Source organism: Rattus norvegicus, chromosome 2 (assembly GCF_021556685.1).
Source record: "Rattus norvegicus strain SHRSP/BbbUtx chromosome 2, alternate assembly SHRSP_T2T, whole genome shotgun sequence".
NCBI lineage: Eukaryota > Metazoa > Chordata > Mammalia > Rodentia > Muridae > Rattus > Rattus norvegicus.
The window spans coordinates 83,360,420-83,384,090 of record NC_141535.1 but is presented as its reverse complement, the minus strand read 5'-3'; the positions used below and the strand labels follow the sequence as shown (position 1 = coordinate 83,384,090).

Here is a 23,671-nt window from a genome sequence, read left to right as displayed (position 1 = left end):
CTTAGTCTACACTGACTCTAAAACTGAAATTGGAGCAGTAGTGAAAAATTACAGATGGTGGGTGTGACTGTAGTCCTCGCACCCGGGAGGCAGAGACAGGGAGATGGCTACATGTTCAGAGGCATCTCGAGCTACACAGTGTCTTCTAGGTCAACCCGGGCTTCAGTGTGAGACACTGTTTTAAACCCTTCTTAACTGAACTGGTGCATTTTGAAGACAGTAATGACACCTCCTTTACATGTGAACCATGTGGCATTGTTTCTAGGTCACTAGAGCTGCCTCCTGTCTAGGACAAAAATGCAGGACTTCTTTCCAGCATATTTCTAAGCTCTGTTGTCGGTAATGTGTTAACACCAAAGTTAACATTTAATGAGTCAGGAATACTCCTCAGCGACTTGGAGGCAGTAAGAGTAGATGCTATAGTGACCCTCGTGCTCTGCAAATGGAGCAAGCAGGTAGAGTATTTAAAATCTGGGTTTCCACTGAGCTTTGTGCAATAAAAAGACATATTACTGCACAAGAAAAGAAACACTACTGTGAAATCATGAGTGTCTAATGACTTGAGATTTGTAAACTTAACACTTTTCTGTGTTTAATCCAGACTGACTATGACATCTCTGAAATCTTGGCCTGGCTTCTAGCAAGATCAGTCATCAGGAAGATCCAGTAGAGAAGGGAGGGGTTATGTTACTTTCTGCCCAAGTGCTTTCTGCAACTGACAGCCTGATGGCCTTTGATAGCACTTGAAACCCTGGGCATGCTCTTAACTAAAGAAAACAAGTCCTGGATAAAACTCTGACACACATATCCAACTTCCTACGAGGTGTGTGCACTGGGGTTCTGGCAGAGTGCCATCACCTATAAAGACCTGGGCCCTAGTGTCTCTCCACACTTCCTAAACTATGCTTCTGCCACCTGTTCCAGCCCTGTCACTGAAGCGCCATTCTCTTAGCTGTCATCCTTCTTATCATTTTCACCTAGCTCATGAAAATTGCATTGGGGCACACACACACACACACACACACACACACACACACACACACACACCTATTGCTTATCGCCTTCAGGGTAAGTATATCTAGCTTAGATTGTTATAATCACTCCCAGTGGACATCCTTACTTTGGCCTCTGATCCCCAAATTTTATTGCTGACATTGTTAGCCAGAGTAAGCTGCTACAGGCGAAGCCAGACTACGTCAGTTCTGCTCCTGCCCTCGCTGTCTTGCAAGGCCTTCAGGATCTATCCAACCTCACCACGGCCAGGCCTTCGTCCTGCTCAGTGCTTTCCATTCTGTGCATGGCAGGCACACTCCTAGTCCCTGTCCTTTGAGCTCACTTTTCTGCTTTGAGAACACCCTTCCCTAGTACTCACAGGGCTGGCTGGCTGGCTCACCACTTCAGGAAAGACTCAAAAGCCACCTTCTGAGTCACACTATTGAAAGCATTTCATTTTTTTTTTGTTTATTTTCCGGCCTCTCTGTTTGAGAGGAGTCTGGAGCTTTCAGGGGATGCATTATCTCTAGAGACTGAACTGGGGATGGTATGCAGAGAGAGAACACTGAAGAACTGAAGCATTCGCTGGCAGGGAGCATCTCTGCCCTCTATTGATACTTGTGGTTGTCAGTGACAGAGCTCCTGATTCACAGCTCTGCTGAGACAAAATCTATTTTGTAATCTCAAGATACTCGTGCCATTTCACTTAACAAACCAGGTGGCTCCAAACTTTATGATACTTGGAATAGTTTCAAACGCAGGGCATTAGACATGGAGTGTGAAAGCTCGGATACTCGTGAGCTCACACCTAACCATAGTCCGTCTCCTCTATCTCTCTTGGGCCACGGGTCATGATTTCTAAATAGAACACGAGATCTTTTCCAATCCTTACTTCATATACTCTGACAGGATAATTCTGAACGCAAACCCACCAGTAGCAATTTGCATGAAGAAGTCTTTAAATGAATATTTTAACATGTATGTTAAACAAATGAATTCAAACATTTAAAATGTTCACTGCAACTCTAAAATTATGTCTCTTCGATGGCATATTGAATATTTTTTCCTTACTAGGTAGCAAAAATGTGATATGGCAAGAGAATATGAGGAACAGATGGGAGTGTGCTGGTCAACTGGAGCTCTCCTTTTGGCCAGAGAAGTGTCTTCACCTCTAACAAACAGATATGTAAATGCATACACACCACCAGCACCAGCACCTGCCCCAGCACCAGCCACACCACCCGACCTCCATCAAAGCCTCTGAAACATTCTTTGCAGACATTAAAACATAAGCCCTTTTCAAAATGTGCAAGGAACTGTTGCATTCTTTGTTACTGTAGTTCCATTCCCTAAACCTTTTATCAAAATCCTACACATTCAGCTACCTGGTCACTCTCTGCTTCACCACAGGTATACAATGTGACAGGCACCTGTCATCAGGTGAGGGAAAAGCTGGGACCCCTTCCCCAAAAAACAAACACCGTCAAAAAACAAAACCATCCTCTCATTCTTCCATCAGGTAGACACCGAAACTGAACGGGCTTTAGAAGGCTACAGACCTGAACATCCTGCATCTTCTCCACAGCGGCTAGGGAGGACAAGAGGCTGACCTCTCTCTCACCTCTCTGCTTCTTGGTATGATCTCATGAACATAAAGTTTGGTGCCTGTTTCCCTGACTGTTCTTCAAACTAGTGGCTACATTAGACATATCTGGGCATTCATGGCAGGCTACGTCTAAAATTTCACTCTCCAGGCAAAGCAAATGTACCTAGCACAGTCCTGTGGGCAGTCTATCCCAGCCTGCCTCCCACTGAGCTAGGCTAGTCCATGCTGGCCATTACTGTGTTTGATGAAGCCCTTGGCCACCTGCCTTGTGCCTGAGACAAGTTCCTTTTTTTTTAATCCTATTTATCTTCACAGTCATCTATTTGTGTCAAGACAAGAAGCATATGAGCACAGCATCTGTTACTAGAGTCACAGAATTAACCAAATACTTCTAGAAGGAAAGAAACCGGCGATAAATCCAGATTACATGTCAGGTGTCTTAGGAGGGAGCATTAGTCTTTCAATCACAGTGTCTTGTTTAAACGAAGCATATGGCATTAACAGCAGAGTCGCCAGCTCAGCCTGGTCTGTAACAGGGACAGTCACCACAGAAATGTCACCTCTTCTGATCTGGCAGGGGAAAGCAGCCTTTCCAACTCAGGCAACCCTGTTCCCCCACTGTGCCCGCCTATCCTATAATGAAATAGGTAACCATTGAAGACATGTCCCCCATTGGTTATATTTACTCTGCTGCTGAAACCTGTGTAAGTTCAGAATCTGATTTTTTTTTTTTTTGGAGGGGGGATATAACTTTTTTTCTGGCCACTAATACTGATCATACCCTCTGGGATAGTTACTTGATTTCTTTCTGGATGCAAGCAACAGGTCTATGTGGTTCTACTAAATTAACCTTGTTTCTTGGTGTTAAGTCTTCAAACTTTGGGGAGGGAAGAGGGAAGACAGGGTGGTTAGAGGGTGACAGGCCACATGACAGGCACACCTGAAGAGAGATGCTGACAGACTTTGCAGACAAGCCCTGGCATCCCCCAAAGCCTCAGAATCTGAAAACTGGCCCCAAGACATGCCCAGCCCTGCTGCTTGGATCCAGTCACCCCGGTTCCCCGCCAGGGCGCCAAGCCCCTTACCTGCCAGGCTGCCCGGCCTCTGGAGGGTGGCGGTGGCATACAGTTCCTGCGAATGCTTGCTGTACTGTTCGGACGCGTGGACCAGGCGCTTGGTGGGCGACAGGGTGGCGTAGGTGCCGATGGTGGAGCTCAGCTGGTGGATGGGCGAAGAGGAGATGGTGGACTGCACGGTGGGGGGCGAGGTCACGCGGATCGGGGACAGGCCGGCCGAGGACACGACGATGTTGATGGGCGAGCTGGTGCTGTAGGACTTGGCCAGGCGGCTGGGCGACTGCTTGGGCGAGGAGCCCCGCGGAGCGGCGTAGGCGGCACCCTCCGGGGCCGAGCCTCCGCGCTGCAGCTTGGTGGGCGAGCCGCCCTGCGTGGTGGTCAGCGGGGAGCCCCCGCGCGGCGGCGCGGGCAGCGTGGAGCTGGAGTAGTAGAGCGCCGCGGCGGCGGGCGGCGCGTCGGGCAGGTGGAAAGCGCTGCCCAGGCTGGGCGCGAAGGGCTCCCGCGGAGGCGGAGGCGGTGGCGCAGGCTCGGAGCCCGCCAGGTGCCCCGAGCGACCGGTCGTGCCCTGTGCCGGGAGAGCAGAGAACGGGCGCGCTCAGAGGTTGGAGAAGCAGCCGCCCGCCGCCCGGCCCCGCCCGGCTGCAGAGGACAACTTCTGCACCCAGACTACGCGCGTGGAAAGGGACGCGAACCCACGCCCCAGCACGTTCCTAGCCCGGTTCCTTTCCAAGGAGAAAGGAGCAGAAAGGAGCGGGGTATCAGAGGCCGGCTCACAAAAAGGCGAGAGGCATGCCTCTCCTCCGAGTTCCAAGAGGTTTTAGTCACAAAAGAAAAATTTAAAGGCCACCCAACCGGTGATCTCCCAGAACGCCCTCTCTATCTGCTAGCATTAATGGAACTACAGGCATTAAACGCTTCCATTATTCCCGGAGACACACTTTCAGCCACCCCAAACTGACCGATTTGCATACTTAGATGGGGACATAAAAGATGTACTACTTAGACTTTATTCTGCCGTTAAGACTCTTTTGGGGCAAGAGTTAAACCGAGGGAAAGTGCTACGTCATGAGAGTAAGCTTGTTTTTTCAGTACTAAAAAAAAATCTAGAGGAAACAGATCAATTAAAATTGGAAACACTGAAAGGGCTTCCTTTTCTGGATATTAAAAGTGTACTCTAGATGGCTCAGTACAACACCCCTGTCTGGTAGGCTCCTAAGAGCCCCCGCAGTTGTGTCTTCCAACTAAAAGCCAGGTGCTTTCCTTCTCTTACAAGAAAACAAAAGACCAGGGCTGGGGTGGAGTTAGAAAGTGTAGAAAGGGAAGGCAGTTTCCTTGAATCTTGCACAGAGACAAATCTGCAACAGAATGACAGTGCTGGGTCCTCAGCTACTTGTGAGCTACTTCTTGATGCTTCAATCTTCACACAGGGCAAAACTGGGAAGTCCCTGTTGTGAAAAGCTAGTAGCATTGCTGTGTGTGAGACAGTCTGGAAAGGGTTTGGAAGGAAGAGAGCACAGGGATGAAGGGAAGGGGGGTGGGGTGGGGGAGAAAAGCAGATAGAGGCTCTCCTCAGGAAATTTCAGTTGTGGCTCTGTCCCTTGGGATGGCATTTGGCATTCCAAATTGTCTGGCGAAACACTGAGGATGTGCCCAGGAAGCATCAAGATCCCGAATTAAGAACTAGTTGAGACTTGGGGAGACATCTTAGTACAATCTTGTCTCCTAAGTTTGAGGAGTCCAGCTTGATCCCTGGCACCCACATTTAAGGGGCAAATGGGGTTAGTGCTACACTTCACTAAGGAGGCAGACAGTATGAATATCCTAGGGCTCGCTGGACAGCCAGTGTAGTTTTTCTTGGAGAGTTCGAGACCAATGAGAGACCTTGTTTTGGGGGCGGGGGGGATGTACAGAAGCCAGGAGGCTGTCTGCTGACCCCAACATAGGCACAATGTCCATGCATCCTCATGCATGTATACACACACACACACACACACACACACACACACACACACACACTCTAAGCATACACACACACACACACACACTAAGCACACACACACTAAGCACACACTAAGCACACACACACTAAGCACACACATTACGCACACACACTAAGCACACACACACTAAGCACACACTAAGCACACACACTAAGCACACACACAGACTAAGCACACACACAGACTAAGCACACACACATCAAGCACACACATTAAGCACACACACTAAGAACACACACACTAAGCACACACACATCAAGCACACACATTAAGCACACACACACTAAGAACACACACACTAAGCACACACACATCAAGCACACACATTAAGCACACACACATTAAGCACACACACACTAAGAACACACACACTAAGCACACACACATTAAGCACACACACATTAAGCACACACACACACTAAGCACACACACACATTAAGCACACACACACACTAAGCACACACACATCAAGCACACACATTAAGCACACACACATTAAGCACACACACACTAAGCACACACACATCAAGCACACACATTAAGCACACACACATTAAGCACACACACACTAAGAACACACACACTAAGCACACACACATTAAGCACACACACATTTAGCACACACACACACTAAGCACACACACACACTAAGCACACACACACTAAGCACACACACTAAGCACACACACAGACTGAGCACACACACACTAAGCACACACACATTAAGCACACACACACTAAGAACACACACACACTAAGCACACACACACTAAGCACACACACTAAGCACACACACTAAGCACACACACAGACTGAGCACACACACACTAAGCACACACACACACTAAGCACACACACACTAAGCACACACACACTAAGAACACACACAGACTAAGCACACACACACTAAGAACACACACACTAAGCACACACACACTAAGCACACACACTAAGCACACACACACTAAGCACACACACTAAGCACACACACACTAAGCACACACACACTAAGAACACACACACACTAAGCACACACACACTAAGCACACACACTAAGCACACACACACTAAGCACACACACACTAAGCACACACACACTAAGCACACACACACTAAGCACACACACAGACTAAGCACACACACTAAGCACACACACAGACTAAGCACACACACACTAAGCACACACACACTAAGCACACACACTAAGCACACACACTAAGCACACACACACTAAGCACACACACAGACTAAGCACACACACTAAGCACACACACAGACTAAGCACACACACACTAAGCACACACACACTAAGCACACACACTAAGCATACAGCTTTCTATGAGGAAGACAACTATCTGCCGAGAGGCATTCTCTGTGGAAGGTGTATATGTGAACTTCCATCACACACATTTGTTTACATGTAATGTGTGTGTTTAGTATAAATGTCATAAGTACATTACATATCCCAGTCTGAACAGGAATAATTTTAAGCTTCCCAGTAGGAATAGGATGCAAGCCCCATACCCTTGCTCAAAGAAGTCTTTCGAGCAACCGCAGGAGGACCTGAGCCACAGAGACTGCAGTAGCGTTTGCTGAATCAATGAAGGGTGAGGTTTTAGCCTTGAGAGTTTTAAGAATGTACAAGCTCTGGAGAACTCCTGTGGCTTCCTGAATCCCATAGCTATGGTCCAACATCAAACCGAGAAGCTTGGAGCGTCTCCCTTAGGAGGACCATAAGAGACGGAGCTTCTGAAACCAAACTGTAGGTGACAATTGCCAGGGAACTTCTAAAAAACTACTGGAACAGCTAAGATTTACCCAAGGCATTTAATTCAGAGCCTTTGAAGATGGCACTTAAGCATCAGGTAAGTGAGCTGGCTTCCCAGCAGATTCCAATGCCCAACACACAGGAGGCCCGGTTCTCAGAGCTGCGGTTTCCAGAGGGTGCTGCCTATTTATCAAGATAGCATCACACCCTCGAAGAGAACAGAATCCCTGGCAGAGGCCAAGATACCTCTGTTTGGACAAGCTCTCTAGGTGACTGAAGTCTCCACTGAGCTTCGAGAACCAACAATGGTTGAGCTTCTGGTTCTGGAGGTCTGATGTGGGTTTTGGGGTTGATAACAGTCTGTCTGTCGAGGGAGGTAGATGGTACTGTTCCTAAAAATCCTGAGAAGCACACAGGTATTTTCCCTCTGAGGCCCACTCTGTTCATTGTTGCCTAGGATTTCTACAAACTCGTATCTGGCTAGAGAGTGGTGGGAGAGCCTCACACAGGAAGATAATGGTGGAAACATTGAGCGTAGGGAGCCCCCTGCTCACAATAACCTCTGTTTTGTCTTCTATGACACTAATAATGGCCTTTTATTACATTATCAATGGCATTACAAGCAGCATTCTTTTTTTAATGAATAGTGATAAATGTACCTAATTTAAGTGCAACTGTCCTTTTAGCAGTGAATGGAGGTTGATACAGAGATATGTAATTGGTCGGAATGCAAAGAATAAGTGATTTTGATCTGCTCAGCCCTGGGCTGTATTCTACCACCTCCTCTCAAAACTCAGGAACATCATGGAAGAAGGAAGGGGAAGATTTTAAGTCAGAGAACAGGAAAGAGTGTTATGTGATACTGTCTTCTAGATACAACAGGGCCATTCCAAGAGTAACTCACAGCAGTTGTAGCTGCCTGTGCAAGACTTTAATAAGATCAATCAGGCCCAGCATGAATGGGGTAGTATCCCTAAAGGTTCCACCCTGGAGATACTGAAGGGTAACTTATCGAAGGATGGAGAATCTGTGTTCTTTGGGGGTATAGCCCTGATAGGTTGGTTGTCTATGCTCCAGTAGATGACCATACACTTATGCTCATACACGCAGCATGGACTGCAATGGTTGGGTTGGGTTTCAAACAAATGAGGAAGGGATGAAGTTGGATGGAGCATGTGGGGCTCTGGGAAGGGGACGGACAAATGGCGGTGAGAGTGGGAACGGTGTATGACTGTAAAACATTGTGTGCATGTATAAAATTCTCAATGGAAGCCAGTCTGGAGACCTACAACTAATTAAAATATATAGATAAGGGACTGTGGTATGCCTAGCCCCACTTTGTAAAGCCACACTGCTATATAAGGCTCAAGGGTCATTGCTGGAGAGGGGTAAAGACTGTGAGAGCCAGAGTTGAGCAAGACAGGACATCTGCTGGGACATAGTGTCTTTCACATGGCAGGGAAGCTGCACCCATGAAATCTCAACGACATGGCTTCTTAAACGTGATCCGCAAAAAAAAAAAAAAAAAGATTTCACGAGTTGACATCCCAACACATCAGTGTGATGGTGGAAATCTCACAAGGCCACACCCCTAGAGGAAGGGCTACAGACTGATGAGAGAGGGAGGATTCATTCTTTCCAGGGATGAGCTCCCTGAAAGATACATTCGATCCTCAGTGGTTATCCCCACATGTACATACAAGCATGGCTAGATAGACTCTGCCCTGTGTGGACGCGCATGCATGTGTGTATGCGTCAAACAATAATTAAAGAAGAGGAGACAGAACATTTGAGAAGTAAGAGTGGGAACATGGAGAAGGTACAGTGGAAATAATGTAAATACAGTTGACTTGTGCAGAAAAATTTGAAAAAAATAATTTAAGAGGAACTAATTTAATCAATAAGCCAATTTACCAATAAAATAGAATAATTACTTATGTATTTGACTTATGTGTATACCAAGAAAGCTATGGTTTCTAAATACCTTGCCAGTTTTTTGTTTTTGTTTTTGATCTGCTACAACAATTTAAGCAATTTGAAATTTAAGCAATTAGAAATTATAATGAATATTAATATCTACAAACTTTCCTTAAATGGTCCCCAAACCTGTAGAAATTTTGGAATGTGCCATATCACCTCTAGACAATTTGAAAGCCAGGGTGTCTAAGTGAAAAAAAATAGACATATAGGAGGATCTTGGTGAAAAGTTTATAGAATTTTTAACAAGAAGAAGGGGAAGGAGAAAGAAGCAGTAAGGTTTTTACCTCGTCTCTGAGGCAGTAAGTAGTTGTTACTCAGTGTGTACTAAAACACAAATTTAATCCAGCCCGCTGTTTTCGTGTGTTTAAACACCCCTACCACTCGGCCTTCCCAGGATGCCAAGCCCTATTGGTACCTGTTGAGCAGCATGGCCCCATCCGTTTGCTTTAGGCCTGGTAATGTCCCAAACTGTCTTGTCCCAATTTAGCACTCACTAGACAGACGGGCTCATTGAGGGCCTCAAATGCTGCTTGTCAACGGAAGAACTGGATTTAGCGTGCACATGATTAATCCCAATTTACACAGTCACGTGTAACCAGGGGCTAACTTACTGGGCTGCACAGCTGCACCCGCTCATCTACAGCTCATAACGAATGGCCCAGGGATGCTATAGTCCATCACAGTGGCTGATGGAGTAATAAATGTCTAAGAACAGCTCATCGTTTGTGCAAAAAAATGGGAATCTGGGAGCACACATTTGCTTCTGTTTCACTGTATAAATTCATTTAGTGACTCTTGGCCAGTTTGGGAGACATAAGGCTGCAGTTTCAGTCTACTTTACAATTCATAGGATAGCTTATTATAACCCATTGTTGAATTAAACACACACACACACACACACACACACACACACACACACACACACACACACACACTAGATGCAAAGAACTTGATCCACACACCCAGGGTTTCAGCTGTACTTCAAACATAAGTTCATACAGTAAAATTGTAAGTCTACTTTTCAAATTAGATTTCAGAAAGAAAAAAAAATACACTGACTGTTTAAAAATTGAGGACTGGACTCCTTTCCATAGTGATATTTGAGAATTTATAAGCAAAGTGAATGGGAAGAAATGCATCCTTGTTGAAGAGGCCCCTGAAGAAGAATATCGACACAAAGTATTTCACAATAACTTGGAGCAAAGTGGGCCCTGATGCTGTCCCTGGTCATGGTTCTGCATGCTGGCAGGAACCTGTGTTCTTCCTTCCTAGTTCTTTGGATCAGTTCCAGAACAAATGTTCCTTTGCCCCTGAGAAGGTGGGGACCTGCTTCTTTTGGAATTAAGAAGGAAGTAGCTATCAAGTAGGTGATATGACTGGACAGGCTGGGGCTGGGGACACCTTCAGTGTAGACATGTTTTATCATGTTATTGCTAGAAAATTCTCAGAAAGAATAGAATTAACTCATGAATGCTTTTATAAAACAAATATATCATGTCTTTGTACGTAAGTTTTGGTTGGGGCAGACTTAGGATATACTACAGTTATACATTTTATGTTTCGCTTTTGTGTTTGTGTATGTGAGTGTGTGTGTGTCTGTGTGTGTGTGTGTTTGTGTGTGTGTGTGTATGTGTGGTACTCATTTGCTTATTATGACCTTTTATGTAATTGTACTGTGGTTCATGCCTCATTGATAGAGCTGTTTAATAGAGGATATATTTTCCAATCGCTATAGAAATACAACTGGATTTGGAAGGTAGGCAGTATGAACTTGGCTTCCAAAGAGGATTTAACTACACAGAGCACAAGCCTACATCAGTTCACTAGCAACCTGCACAAGTCCCTAAGTAGAGCAAGTGTCTCCCGAAAAATCCCAGTGCTTACAATGACCTCACAGCCACCATATCTCAGGAATCTTGAGTTCCAGTCATGAGTATACCCTGGCCCTAAATTAAACCACATCTTATAAACAGGTCCATGATTTAGGACAGACCCCGTGAGGACATGTTGAACCTTGCCAAGTTTGCTGACGCAATCAGCAGGGCCCCAGCTCTGGGAGAGGAGTGATGTTTGCTCAGGATGCTAGGACAGTGAAGTCAGGAATAGACAACCAAAGTTACAGATTGGTAGCTTCCTCAGATGAGCAAACTTCATGAATACTCATCAGAGTCTGGTACCTCCTTTTTACCATAGTTTGTCCTTTCTCTGTTTCCTGTGGTTACAACACAGGGGCAGATCTGTCACTTAAGTTGTCCCCTCTGAAGACCATTCTGAATGATGCTAAGTCGCTGTTGGCAGAAGTGCTTCTGGGTCAGGATAGGATCATGAAAGTAAAGGGCGGAGAACACATTTCAAAGGAAGTAGAGCTTCCACAGCTGGGCTGTCAAGAGAGGTTCAGGAATGTGGCCATGGCTTGCACCAGGAAGGTCATGGTCTGGCATTTGCAGGAACTATCTTAACACAGTGTGGTCTGAATAATGACAAAACAGTGAGAGAGTAAGTTAATGACTGACGTGTAGTCTTCCAGTGACTCAGGGAAGCCAGAATGAGGGACAGGCACTGCAGTGACCTCTCCAGAGACACTGATTTCTAAATGAGAACCATGGAGTAAGATAAGTTAGTAACATGAATCCTGTGCTGACTGAAGCTTTAGAAAGATCATTCTGCTTCCTTGGGATATATGCGTGTACAGCTCAGGAGCTCACACAGTGTGGACAAAGCCGTTGTTCACTCTCTCACCTTTCAAACGGGAAGAAATGACCAACTCTTCAGCAAATGGCTTTACTGAGTTTCTGTATAAAATGTAGCTCAAGGATACATTTACATCCCCCAAATAAGCTACGCCCCGTGAATTTGATCTCTGGATTGCAACGAATTTGCTTCTGCATTAGGTCACTGTTCACAGGAATCAGACAACTTCCCCTCTACACTGGTCTGTAGAAGGGGATGCCGACATTTAACTTCAAAGGAACAAAAGTCCTGGATCGGTAAGAAAGAGTTGATTTTGGAAAGAGTCAAGTCGAATGACATGATGCTCGTCCAGCCATTCTCTCAAGGGGAACAGGCTTTGGTAAAAACTGGGAAATAACAGAAAGAGAAGAGACAGGTTTTATGCACAGGGCCTGGATTGTCCCCAAAGGCATTAACTGCCACTGTGGTGACCATCACTGGGAAAGGAAAGGCTGGTAAAATTGCAGGCAACATCTCATGGACAAATTCAACTTTACTGAAAATAGGAATATTGATCTTTCCCTCAGATAATGGGCCAAAAGATCAAGTATCATCTTGTGCACCATCATGGAGGCAACCCCACCACTTCCTGTCTATCTGAGGGTCCAAAATCACAGAAAGTAGTGAAGGGAGGAGAAGGAAGAATGAGAGGCCAAAGGAAGGAGGAGAAGGTACAAGAAGAAGTTGTGGAAGAAGAGGAGGGGGCGGGAGAACACACCTCATAGATACTGAGAGATCATGCAAACCGCCTGCCCCTAGTCGTGCAGATAAGGGATGCCAAGTATTAAACGTCCATTAAGTATTCCATGTAGAACCATTTCTGTAAGTCCCAATAGAAAGAAAAGTGCAGAAGAAAACACAATACAAGGACACAAAGATCCTTCGGACAGTTATCATAAATAATACATGGGAAGGGTATCTGGGTGGCAGATCTTTTTAAAGTCTACATGAACACTGGCAAAAATACGTCACGTGAAACTTTGTCATGAAGCTCTGTCAGTACAACTTTAATAATCTAAATATTTGCCCAGAAAAGGGAATGTTAGCTTGGAACACAAATATACGCTCCTTGCAATACAAAACACTTCGATTGTCAAAGCCAGATTAAACATGTTTATGCGAGAGAGAGAGAGAGAGAGAGAGAGAGAGAGAGAGAGAGAGAGAGAGAGAGAGAGAATAGGGGGGAAGGCTTGAAAGCAAAGTGAGGAATGCAGATTTACAAGAAGCAAGCATTTTAAAACTATCTGGGAAAAAAAGAAAACAAAAGAAACCCTTCCTGCCAGAGTCCCATAGACATACCGAGGAACACACATCAAACAACCTGCTCTCTTTCCCCTCAATGCCCCATGCTGGGTACATTCTGTGGTTCTACATGGCATCTACATCTATGCAAAGTTGTGTTTTCTAAATGCACTGTTATTACATATCTGTGAACACAACCATGAAGAGTGGTATTGGAACGCTGAGATTTTTTTTAAAAGCTGTTCACATGTTTCTAGGAAGAACTAAAGTATGTAGAGGAGTCCTTGGGATTGCCACACTTTTTTCAGTCAAGTTGAACTTTTCAGTAAGATGCTACCTGCGATTTCATTGTCTCAGTTACAGTACCAGTATTATTTCAAGACGATTTATCCTATAATTAAGCAGGTGAGAGTGGCCCTCCCCATGTGGAGATCAATACAATGGCTGACTGTTGGGACTGTTTTTCCCCCCTCTGTATTATATGTGACTTTATGGTCTACCCTACTACCATTTATAAAGTAGCCACCAAGTGTCAATGGTCCGACCATGTGCTCATCTGCCTTTCGACATGAACATCGATATATTCACAATTATGACATAGCATACATAGGGACTTTTAGGACAGGAAGTCAGTATAGCATTAAACAGATAGGCCAGATTGAAAAGAAATGAAGGTTTTCTTGTGTAGAAGAGCTTCCTACTCTTCTGGGATATCCACTCTTGAGCAGTTTCATTTCATGTAACTGTCATACGACACTCAGTTTTCTGTAGGCCACTTCCTAGGATTACCATACTTTGGTCCTTCCCAGAGACATGTGAATGACTTAAGCAAGAGAAAAGCAAAAAGCTCTCAGCTCCAATACCATTTCCAGGGTTGTGTCCACAGATGTGTAATTTCATATTTTTCATATATTTTGTTTCTTTGAGGAGTGGCCTGTTGGATGATATTATGTTTAGGTATGAGAAAAATGTCATTCGTAGAGTGGTCTTTTATACTATAAGTTATACATACAGCATTTCAAATAATACACAGGAAAATCTGCATGCATGGAAGCAAGCAAAACCTGGAGGCTAGCTAACTTCTTGTTCTTGAACCTACCAGACACTGGTATAGTATCGTTATGGTAGGTCTCTGTGGTTCTGACAGAGCCGGGTAGACTTTGGTGGGTCCTGGGCCGGTTACTGCTAGGGTAGAGGTGATTTTCTGTAGGTGAGGCTCTGCATTGAATCAAACTAATGGGAGCCTTTTATGCAACAGTATTCACCAGGGCAGTCCATCTACACGTTGCCACACTCTGCTCAGGACTCTTTACTGGCTTCTCACTGCATCGCACTCAAAGGTGAGTCCCACCAGTGATCCACTAAGTCTTGAGTTGCTTTGCAAGTCCCCGAATACTGCTCTAGCTGCCCTGATCTATGTGTTGTTTTGTTAATATGCCAGATAACTCCAGCTGGAGACCATTATGATCACCACTCCACAGAGAGCCAGGAGCCTCTCCCATGTGTCCTTACCCAAACATCTCTTTAAAATGTTCCATAGAGTTTATTTTCCTCTCTGACTATCATTCCATTCTCTGTCCATGTCCTTCCCTCAGTGGCCATCATCTTTAATGTATTAGAAATCTAATATGAATATGTTATATATCATAATCTAATTAACTATATATCATAATCATTATATTAAATATCACAATCTAATATATTATGAATATATTATATATCATAATCTAATTATTTTTATATCAGAATCATTATTATATTAAATATCACAATCTAATATATGGTGAATATAGTCTATGCACTTTGCTTATTTCAAGTGTTGATTTTCTAGTTTTCATGTCCACTGCTAGAACACGGGCTCCCTGAGGACAAGGACCATGTCCATTTTCCATACTTCATCAACCTAAGAACACAGGCTCAATACACTGCCAGACACAGTCTAAATGTCTTCACCAAGTAAATGTGAAAAAAAAAAGCACATTCTATTGGGAGTGCTCATAGGAGCCAACTGAAAAGTTGGCTTAAAAGGGAGCAGACAGGGAGCAGTAATCTACAGCCTTCTTAAAAGCTATGAGAGATGCTCAACTCAGATGGGCAGAGCCTTTGTGGTGGAGGAGAGTGAGCAAGCTCCATGTGAATCAGGTTACGCTGCTTCCTGGAAAAGATGTGCCATTTGCAAGGGCAGGCCGCCTGTCTTCTGTCCTCCAGCTCCATTTCCTGAATCACCAGTGAGGAAAGTGTAGCCAACAACACAAGAGAACTGTCTGACAGCAACGTCTGTGACTGGTGGGACGCTCAGATGGAAACCAGAAGGCTTCACATCCCTCTCCAACACCTCCTGAAGAATTCGGTAATGGTCACTCAGTGAGGCCCCAGAGTGCTGGGTAAACTAGACTCTTTCTAAGAATTGAAACCAGAATCTTAGTAATTCATGACGCAGCTTCACATTCACAAAGGGATGTGATTCGGGAGCTGGACAGAAGGCATTTATATCACTTTAGAATTACAAACTTTAGAGAGAAAGAATAAATACTTTGCAGTTAGTCAGTGGTCTTAGCTTATCACCCATTAGCCACAATTTGGGCTTACTAGCCCATTGTAGCATTTGTTAACAACAGGACATTCACAGAATCAATCTCTCCTGGAGAGATGTAACACCATTTTGGATATTGGCAAGAGTATTTCACATGGGTTTTGTAAAACCAATGGATCTGAATGAGATGCCACTGAAATCGGACCTGTCTGCTCTATTTCCAAGGGTGTAAAACTAATGGGTTGGTTAAATTGCTAGTTTTCTGGTTTGAGCATTTCTACGCTATCACTTTGAAGTTACAGGTCCTATTGCAGTGTTCGGTGAATCAGCTCCCCATACACAACACACAGCTGGAGTTTGCTAGGTTTCTAGTCTCCAGCAAGCACTGAGCTATTTACTGTTGAGTTGGTCAGCTCCTATCTCAGCTCCGCTGGGAAAGTGCATTGGTCTGTCAGAGCCTAGTGTGAGTCTTCAGCCTTCTTGATCCCACCTCTTTACAAAATTTATCTCCTACTAAAGTTTTATCTTGAGCACTCACACTCATTGGCATGTTCAAAACACAACTCTGGTAAGTCCAAATACATAGCTGCGTCATCGTTACACTGTAGTAACGTTATCTGATGAAGCATTCATGGGAGGCAGACAGCCAATCCTTTTAAGTCTCTGAACTGCTTTACAATTCTCTTTTATCTGCGTTGTTACAGCCCAGCACACTACAGCGTAACATTTACAAAACCACAGATGACAAGACAGTTGCTTGAGGAAAGAAGTCATTTTTAAATATGATTATCAGAATGATGTAACTTTCAGAAACAAAATGTTCAATGGTATTTGATTGCTGGAGTGGCTACACTAGGCCATTCTGATCTAAATCTCTCTACATACTTTACCAAGGTACACATGGCCTACAAGGTCTTACTTAGAGGAGAGCCCGCTTTCAAGCACCTCTCAGAAATTCAGTAAGAGAGATGGGTCTGTGGTTTACAGAGCTCAGCGATGGAGACTTGGTAAGGGTTCCTGGTAAATGTGGTACTCAATAAGTGCCCAAGAAATAAACAGCCTCCTCATTTCAAAGTTGGGAGTGGCTGGACCTTCATTCCGGAATCAAAAGCATAAATGTTCAGAATATATTATACAGCTGGAAAAACGTTCAAAGTTTCTTTAAAGAAGATAACCCTTGAGTACATTAATTCTGGTGGATTAATTGAATATATACTACACACTACAACTGAGTTATAAAAATAAAAACGTTACACACACACATATATATATACACACACATACTTTTCTTTAGGAGGCAGTTTTCAAAGTAGAACATGTGTATGTGTTTGTGTGTGCATCTGTGTATGTGTATGTACACTCTCTGTGCATTAACAACCCTCATGTGTTAGACCTGGTTGCTTTGAACTGAATTGTTTTTAACTACAGATAATGAAATTATTCACTAAAATTATAAAAATACTCACATGCCTTAAAGAAAAAAATAAGGCTATATTTCAAAATCTGACTTGACAAAGTGTAACTATTCCTAAGCTTAATACAATTATCCACAGTCTAGTTCTATACACTTAATTAAGAGTTTACACTGTTCCTTGATAGGATTAGCTTCAAAGGATAATTGCATGACTTTCCTTTTGAGGATAAAAACTATTTTCTTTTCACCTGGTGAACGCAGACATTCAGAATGTCTGATCTGCTAATAACACAGATAGATGTAACTATGATAACTATATGCCCATTTGCTTATTCATGCAGCTAAATACATGCAACAGAGATACAAGATCAGTGACTTGCAGACATACCTAAAGAAAATGTTTCCCATTTTGTATCACTCTCCACTAATATTTTGGCATTCCTTTCCTTCATGCACAGCAAAAGGACCTTTCGTAAGTTGTACCATACTCCCACAAAAACCATCTTGTCCCTTGTGCCCCTCTGACTCTGAACCCACACAAAGAGCAAGGACCCTTACCTGGCTGAAGCTCTGTCCGGCAGCTCGGGCTTGCGTGCTGCGTGCTGGGAGCTGAGAAGGGGCTGTGTCACCCAGGGCCAGGGTCTGGTTGCTATGGTAGCTGGCCGGATACTGGAAAGACCCTTCAGGTTTGGAATTGAGCTGAAGTGCACTCTGGGAGAGCAGGCTGGGCCCTGGGATGAAAGTCATTTAGAACAGTCAGTGACAGTCTCAGTGAAGCAGAAATGACATGTATTATTTATTGAGAGTAGCCTAGAATTATCACATGCACACGATTCTACCCATCTATGCTTTGAATTCTGAGAACTAAAATGACCATATAATTCAGCGCCAACTCTCAGATGAGATTGTTCTCTCTCTCTCTCTCTCTCTCTCTCTCTCTCTCTCTCTCTCTCTCTCTCTCTCCTCCCTCTTTGTTGGTGGCTTAAAAGTTCTCTGAGGAGTAGATTTTTTCAAATGATCTCATCCTGACCTACATAGAGATATATCTCATGAGGCAAATTAATCAAGTAGTTATTTTTGGATCAGACAATACCAGAAACATTTGAAATAACGTTAAAAGAGTCCGCCCTTTTGTACATGTTAATTGCATTAATATAATTATATCCCACTTCATGACTGGCATGCTGAAACACTGAAAGCCTTCCCAGCCAATGACAGATTCTATTGTATGAATAATGATGTAATACCACCGTGCCAGAGAGCAGACAGTATTTAAAATATTAATAGCTGTTCATACAATGTAAGATTCACCCCGGTCCCTGAGGACTAGTTATCTTTGCTATCACAGCAATGCTCAGCAAGAGAACAAAGAGAAAGATAGGGAGTTAATACCGGTGATGTTAACATGGCGTGCGGTATAGGGGATGAGAAAGGATGGTCAGGTCCTGGCCTTAAGATTTAGTCACATTTTGCATGTACAATCTGGCTTTATTTTCTTGTTTTCTACTTAAGTGGAACCCTTGCAAGAGTTGACACACTTTGTTTTAAGGGGAAAAAAATGTAAAACTCAAACTTAATATTCACTTCAGGAATTTCAACCCTCATGGAGAGGTGAGCACTTATTTGCTGGTTTCCCTTGAGTGTGTTTGAGAGATGGCTGGTGTACGAAGAGTGATGGAGGAGCAAGGATCCGTGAATACAAATTTCTTCGTGTTTTTTTTTAAGCAGTATGAGACACAGCTAGTTCTTCATTCAAGCAGAGTAATAAGACATAGGAGCCACTAGACATCCCTGGAACATCCCTGATACCTTTTTATGCTTTTTTAAAAATAACAGTATTGTTTCTGGTAAGTAAGAAATCACAGGGTCCTTACTTGTTTTTAAACATGGTGTTCCTTTTCAAAGAAAATCCTACATTTGACCATGACCACTCTTGCACAACTATAACGGGCCTATTTTTAGTAGTATTGGTTCTCAGGAATCTAGTCATTTATGGTCTCTGTTTGCCCTCATTCCCTCGTGGCACTTCTAAACAGCGTGAGTATAACATTTAAATTCAGTTTTCATTCAGTCCCAGATTTATCACGGAAAGCATCACCAAAGCACCACTGAAACTCTTCTATTGTGTAACACAAAACATAATCCCAAGGAAACAATCTGTACCACGCAGTCATGTGTTCAGCAGCTGGCCAAAGGGCCTTGGAGTCTGTTTCGACGGTACTCTAAGTCTAATCACCAGAATGATGGTGCCTCTGAGGAGTGATGCATCCCACTTTATTCAGGACACCAAGAGGTCTACTCTGATAGCCACGGGGGAAGCACCGGGCCCAGCAAAGTCAAGAGCTGCTCTCTAAGTTCTAGACAATGGGCAGGCAGAGTTCTGGATAACCTTTTGGAAGGCAAGTAGGAAAGGTTGTTGGGGGTAGTGAGACATGGGGCTCTCCAATGAGAAGAGACAGAGAACTCACTGTTAGTGCATAGATATTTGGCCAAGTGCTCTAGACCAGGTCAGACCAAAACTTAGTGGAGGGGAGTAGGCACAGTGGGAGAGCAATGGCTTTTCTTGACAGTCACTGATAAACCTGGAACAGGAAGCTGGAAGCTTTGGTGATTCATTCAGGAAAGGAGATGGGCGCATAAATGGCTGCACTGGGCACACCTTCCTCCTATAGCAGTGCACAGGCCAGGAAGGTTATAGCAGGTGCAACAAGCGAGCACAGTTGGGAACTTCAGCAAAGTAAAATAAAAGAGAACCTTTACTTTCACATCACTTAACAAAATCCACAAAGCAAAATGGCCACGTGCTGTAATTATTTGCCTTTCAAGAGAATGTGAATCTGCTCCGATGAGTAGCGAGTTAAATAACTTCGTGTTTTATGAATAGATTCATACAATTATTGCTAGACATGTACAAAAGCTGTTTAAAAAAGATTTTCAAATAACAACGTAAGGTTCTTTCGCAAACAGAATTTCAATTAAAACAGCGCTTTATGGGCTCCCGAGAAATGCATCGTGAGGTAATTAAACCTGCCCATCTTTTACAGAATCAGTCATGTACTTGATCGATACTCAATGAAAACAAATCAAGATTCCCTATCTCATTATCCCGCTAATACATCTCAAGCCCTGAAACCAAGATGTGCTTTGACATTGGTAATTGCACCGACAAGCAGTATATCATAACATCACAACACTGACTTGTCACCTGCCAAGGACAAAACGGTCAGGACAATAGCCCAGACCCTGTGTGCATCTTTCAATGACTTTTTCCGCTGTTCACTGGGCTTCAAATCAACAAGATTTTTTTTTCCAGTTTTGGAGCACATGTATACAGGAAAATATGAAAATGGTTTTAAAAAAAAAAGTCACACAATGTCCCTAAATCACTTTGTAACGGAAGTCAAGTTTGCATACAAATTTCCATTGGTGGATTGGTGCATTGAGGCAGAAAATATTAATTTGCCAAAGATTTTTTTAAGGAGTTTAGTTTAGGGATTTAAATTGTATTTCTCTCTATTTCCTCTAGAACTTTTGGATTTATATGTAGGCTTGCTTGGGCTAAGAGGAAAACAGGGGCAATATCTTGAGGAAATGGAGTGTATGTACTGGAGGATGATGTGGAAGGCAGTAGCGAGGGAAGTGGAGGACATTTCCCCCTTAAATTCCACGGATGGAAATATTATCTTCTGTGTAGAGCTGCAGTAGCAGACACCAGAACTCCCAGCAGCAGAGGAGGGGGATTTTTGCCTTGGTTAAAGAAAACTGAAGCCATACTCTGGATGCATGCTTCTAGAAAACTGACCTGAACGTTCAAGGATGATTTCTGTCCATCATAGAAGAGTCCTGAAAATGTTCAGGAAACAGCTGAGGTTCATTGCAGGCCAGGAAGAGGGGCAAACCTGTTTTTCGATTAGTTATGGTTTAGTCAGTATTTTTGTCCTTGTTCTATTTGATGTTGGTGTTCTGACAGGACAGAGGGGGAATATTCCCCGGAACTACCACAGTTGATCCAACTACTTCTATGAGCTACAGCAAGAACTGGCTGCTGAGTCTGGTCCTAACACCCAACGGGCTCTTGCGTGTATAAAGTGACTAGAAGAGGACACCATAACCTGCCAGAAAAGTTGCACTTTAAATTTTCATTGTCCCAAGAGCATGAACAGAGAGGGACAGACTTAGAGCTGGCATCTGAGGCTTAGGAGCTGGAAGTGACCTGAGTCTCTGACTTCACTATCTTTCTCTAGGAACACTTGTACTTGCACACATCTCATCTAAGTCTCATGCACACATCAGCATTTAAGGACAAAAGGATCTTACAGAATTGACATTCTCTTGCTACAGAAGAAATCCTCCCTTCTCAGATTACACCATTTCCCTAGTGAACTGCTACTCCCAGGTCCCACTAGGGGCTGGCAGGAGCTCAGTGCCAATTGTTGGTGTAACAAAGTCAACCTCAGTAAAGACAATGGTTGAAATGTTGTATTTTACATATAGCATTAGGCCCACTTAGATTGTATTAACAGAGACACTGTAATACAAGTCACTTTCTCATGAAATTATCTTCGATCAAGTATGATTTATCATATATATATGTATATATATATATATATATATATATATATATATATATGTTTACACAGGTTTAAAAGAGACCTCATCTATAATTTCCAGTTCTTGTCTGATTTAGATGAACATCTGTCCCACATACATTAAATTCTAATTAAATTTCAGTGTGCAACAACACAGAAAGGCCAGGGGCCTCCTAAGTGGCATTCACAAGCCATCACTTAAGTCACAACCATGTTAGCAAAATGATGGTGTGGGGGGTATGTGCTGAAAAAAAAATCAATCCGGAAACACAATCAGGCGATGTGGGGTTTGTCGTCCTACACATTTACACAGCCATAGAGGCTGACGGTGGTTGTGGTGACAGAATTAACAGGTGTTCTTTAGTAGATCGGAAGAACTGTACCGAGCGCTCTATACCTATTAACTGAAGTTTACAAGAGTCTCAGCAAGGAATAGAACACCCAGTCCCTCTGCTGCTGGGGCATTCCGCAGCTGACGGAGTCAGTGGTGACCCTCGGGATCTAAGGATGCTTCTGGCTTCAGCACTGCTCCTCACCCAGGCCTTGCTTCTGCTGCTTCAGCATTTTCATCTCTCCAGATGTGAGTTTAAAGATACTTGACGGAATGCAAGATACTATGTGAATCATTTTATGCTATATTAGTATTACTATTTATTATCTGTATTATCATTATCTAACTAATCGCTCACTCAGAAAGCCACGCGATCTGGTGATAGTAAAATCCTGGCTGGGATTTGCCTTTCTGGAAACTTGTTACAGAGCTATTTTACATAATACTTACTGCTGCCTTTCAACACCCTGTATGATTTCACGGTTTGGGTGGATATTATCTAATGAACTTTTCAACAAAGCACCCTGCTGCAATAAAAATACTACAAACAGACATCTATTGTCGCAGTCAAGAGGTGAAAAGCTAAAATGTTTGGCATGGGTGGGGGGAGTTGTTCTTGCTTTCTCGTGCTGACATTTCTTTCTCTGGGAACTGAGAAGCTCACTCTCCAGTGCCCTGTAAGTAGAGGTCACCTCCTCAATGTACCTTGTCCTGATCTCTGACTCTCCAGGGAATATTAACACTGTCCCACCACACTACCTTCATTCTATAGACCCAATCACAAAAAGTTTTAACAGTCCACTGCTGAGATTCATGGGTAATCTATCGTATAATAAAAGGTTGTCGGGAAAGGGGGAAGAAAGCTGAAACTATAGAAACTTGGATGCTCCAGTGGCAACATGGCTTCACGTATGTAAAAGTGATGGCATATTTAGAGGCCGGATGGACAGTGATGGGCAGTCCTTGCAGTGCAGAAAAAATAATCTGATTTCGAAAATAACAGCTGAAGCAGGGAGACACTAAAGTGAAATAACACATGCATACATATTTACATACTTACATACACATGTACATACACATGTACATCTACCCATACACACACACACACACACACACACACACACACACACACTTATACTTTTAAAGTGCTTGCTGATGGACCCAGCACCCAAACTTTTGTACCAAAGATTTCTGAGCCACGGCCATATGGGGAATGTTGTTACTCAGGACATTTGCTCTTAGCAAGCTCAGAAGCACGTTAAGAGTAAAGTCACCATGTGACTTGGAGGAAAACATTTTGAAAATATTTAACACATAACTGCAGTTTGAGATATCAGTATTTTGTTAATGTCAAGTGTTGAAAGGATCTGAAAATTAAAATGTCAGTTGTTTCCTGTGTGTCTATCAGT

General features: G+C 43.5%; 1 protein-coding gene across 4 annotated transcripts in view; it reads right to left on the bottom strand.

The window, feature by feature from the left end:
* The window catches only part of Ctnnd2 (catenin delta 2), an 843,638-nt gene that overhangs the window by 373,686 nt on the left and 446,281 nt on the right, over positions 1 to 23,671 (bottom strand). For all 4 annotated transcript variants that reach the window (NM_001271502.2, NM_001415019.1, XM_087614127.1 and 1 more), the window contains 2 exon segments: positions 3,685 to 4,240; positions 17,901 to 18,073. In NM_001271502.2, the coding sequence (NP_001258431.2) occupies positions 3,685 to 4,240; positions 17,901 to 18,073 (729 nt within the window).